Source organism: Galeopterus variegatus, unplaced genomic scaffold, assembly GCF_000696425.1.
Source record: "Galeopterus variegatus unplaced genomic scaffold, G_variegatus-3.0.2 Scaffold3446, whole genome shotgun sequence".
Lineage (NCBI taxonomy): Eukaryota > Metazoa > Chordata > Mammalia > Dermoptera > Cynocephalidae > Galeopterus > Galeopterus variegatus.
In genome coordinates this window covers 112,389-114,929 of record NW_007729557.1, presented here as the reverse complement: position 1 = coordinate 114,929, position 2,541 = coordinate 112,389, and the positions used below count along the sequence as shown (strand labels likewise).

Below are 2,541 nucleotides of genomic sequence, written 5' to 3'. Positions count from 1 at the left end.
TAGTATGCAACAAAATATAAAAATAACAAATCCTAAACAAATTTCTACTGTTTGATGGAGAATAACTATGAATTATTAAACAGCATCCTAAACAAACTTATTTCATTAAAGTTGGCAGTAATTAATTTGTCATATCAGATATTCTAAACATTTATTTATATTACTTAACTTCTTAAAGGTCCTAAGTTTCAATTCAAGTGTTATTATAGTCTACAAATATGATATTAAAGTGTTCTAAGTAAGAATTTTTTAACCTGATTCCCTTGCCCTCTGCTTAAATGTAGAGATTTCCCAGAGTTTTTCACTAGTTTTCTCTTCCCCCTTTAGAAGTTCTCTCTCAGTGACTATTCATTCCCATGACATTAATTATCTATCAATCCGTGTAATCTTGAGCCTACATCTTTCTCCTAAGCTGTAGATCTACACTGTCTAATATGGTAGCCACCAGTAGTTACGGTGAATTTCCAAACTCTTGTCATACACAATGATAGCATCAGTGGAATGGATGGATAATCTTTCAAATGATTTAAAATATTTAAATACATTCTTTTGGATATATTAACTGTTGTACGTCCAAACTCTTGTCATACACAATGATAGCATCAGTGGAATGGATGGATAATCTTTCAAATGAACTATTTTTAAATACATTCTTTTGGATATATTAACTGTTGTACATTTATTAAAAATCAGTCTCATTACTTCATAGTTACACCTCAGATCTTACTTGAATTTATATAAATCTGAGGAACATAAGTCTAAAGGCTTACCATTTTTACTATATCAGAATACGCTGATTCAACAATTACACCACGATTAGTTGAAACATACTCAACCAGTTCATTCAGTGTTGCTCTTTTTATTTCTTTGCTCTTCAAGTCTGAAACAGAGTCCATGAAATCAAACAGTATACAACACTGCTGCAGCTTCTGACAGAAGAGTTCTTGTTGTTCATTTGAAGTGGCATCTATAAATAAAAATAAAGAAAAACTTAGAAACAACCTACTCAGAAGTTACCTTAATATATTTATCAATTTTGTAGAAGCTATTCACATACATAAAATAAAACTCTCAGAAATCTGGTGAGATATTTACTCATCTAGCCCTATCATTCAGGGATTATACTGGACTATTCTCTCTCATTACCCACAATCAATCATTAAGTGTTATTGATTCTGTTTCTTTAAAATATCTGGAATCTATCTTTTTCTTGTCATTCCTACTGCCATTTTGGACCCTCATCTAGACTATAGCAATGATATCCTAATTGCTCCTCTTGCCTGGTCCCATAAACACTACCACTCCTGATTTACCCTCCAGACTACTTCAAAAGCTAAAATCCTGCTAAAATGAGAATCGGTATGATCATAGTCCATACTTTTCAATGATTCTCCAATAATTAGAGAATGAAGTTCAAACTGCTCGACGGTGTACAAAGTGTAGCTGTCCACTGTCAAGAGCCATCTCTCAACACTTTCCAGCATGCCTCTTCACTGTGGTTAAACCATATTCCCTGGAGGTCTCTGAAAACTATTCATGCTTCCTCTGCCTCTTTTCTCCCCACCCCCACGCAGGGAACTCTACACATTTACTAAGTTTTAGTGTAAGTCCCTTCTCAGAAGCTTTCCTTATGGCACAGAAGCTAAATTGGTTGGTTAATCCGCTTTTATCCAAATGTATCTTATGTGTATATCTCTATTATAGTATTATTGCATAATATGACAATAATATTTTACATATCAACACCTCTAGACTATGAGTCCCCTAAAAACAGGAACCAGGTGTTGTTTATGTAGTTATCTATATTTAACTGCCTTTCTCCCTCTCTCTATTATCTAGCATAATGCCTGGCACATAATAGACACTCAATAAATGTTTCCTGTTTTACCTTCTACTTATTACAAAAACACAGTATGGGTGCATTATATTGATTTGATTCTAACAAGCATATTAAATCTTTTCGATTCCCAAATTCAAAAAAACCCCAAAATTTCAATTCCAAACTTTCAAATCTATAAAAAAAGGACCTTCAATTAGCTCAATTAGTTAAGCTTCTTGAATTATCAAGATTAAATTTTTTAAATCACTTATTTCAACACTGATATTTAGCTCATAATATACAAAACTATCCCTCCATTCAAAACTAATACCTACTTTATATAAACATAAAAGTAGAAATCTTCATAAAGGTAACAGCCTAAGCAAGCATGTCTATGGTTCTTAATTTCTCTGGGGCAGGAGGCTAGTAAAATTACTTTGCAAATATGGTTACAGCATGGTATTGTAACACCATGGTCAAGGGTTCAGATCCCCATACTGGCCAGCCACCCAGAAAAAAAAAAAATACTTTGCAAATTCAAGCTGCTATTTCTTTTTTTTTTCTTTTGTCTTTTTCCGTGTCTGGCAACAGATCGCAACCCTCAGTGTTGCCCCCGTACCGGACCGGGGACCAGCAACGGGATCGCAACCCTCGGTGTTGCTCCCGGGCCTCGCTCAGCCAGTGAGCGGGAACCGGTCTGTATGTGGGATCCGAACCCTCGG

At 34.7% G+C, this 2,541-nt stretch overlaps 1 protein-coding gene across 1 annotated transcript in view; it reads right to left on the bottom strand.

Moving 5' to 3' along the window:
• The window catches only part of PPP2R5A (protein phosphatase 2, regulatory subunit B', alpha), an 85,402-nt gene that overhangs the window by 37,765 nt on the left and 45,096 nt on the right, over positions 1-2,541 (bottom strand). The window contains exon 2 of the mRNA XM_008585081.1: positions 771-967. Coding sequence (XP_008583303.1) covers positions 771-967 — 197 coding nt within the window. The remainder of the gene's footprint in view (positions 1-770; positions 968-2,541) is intronic.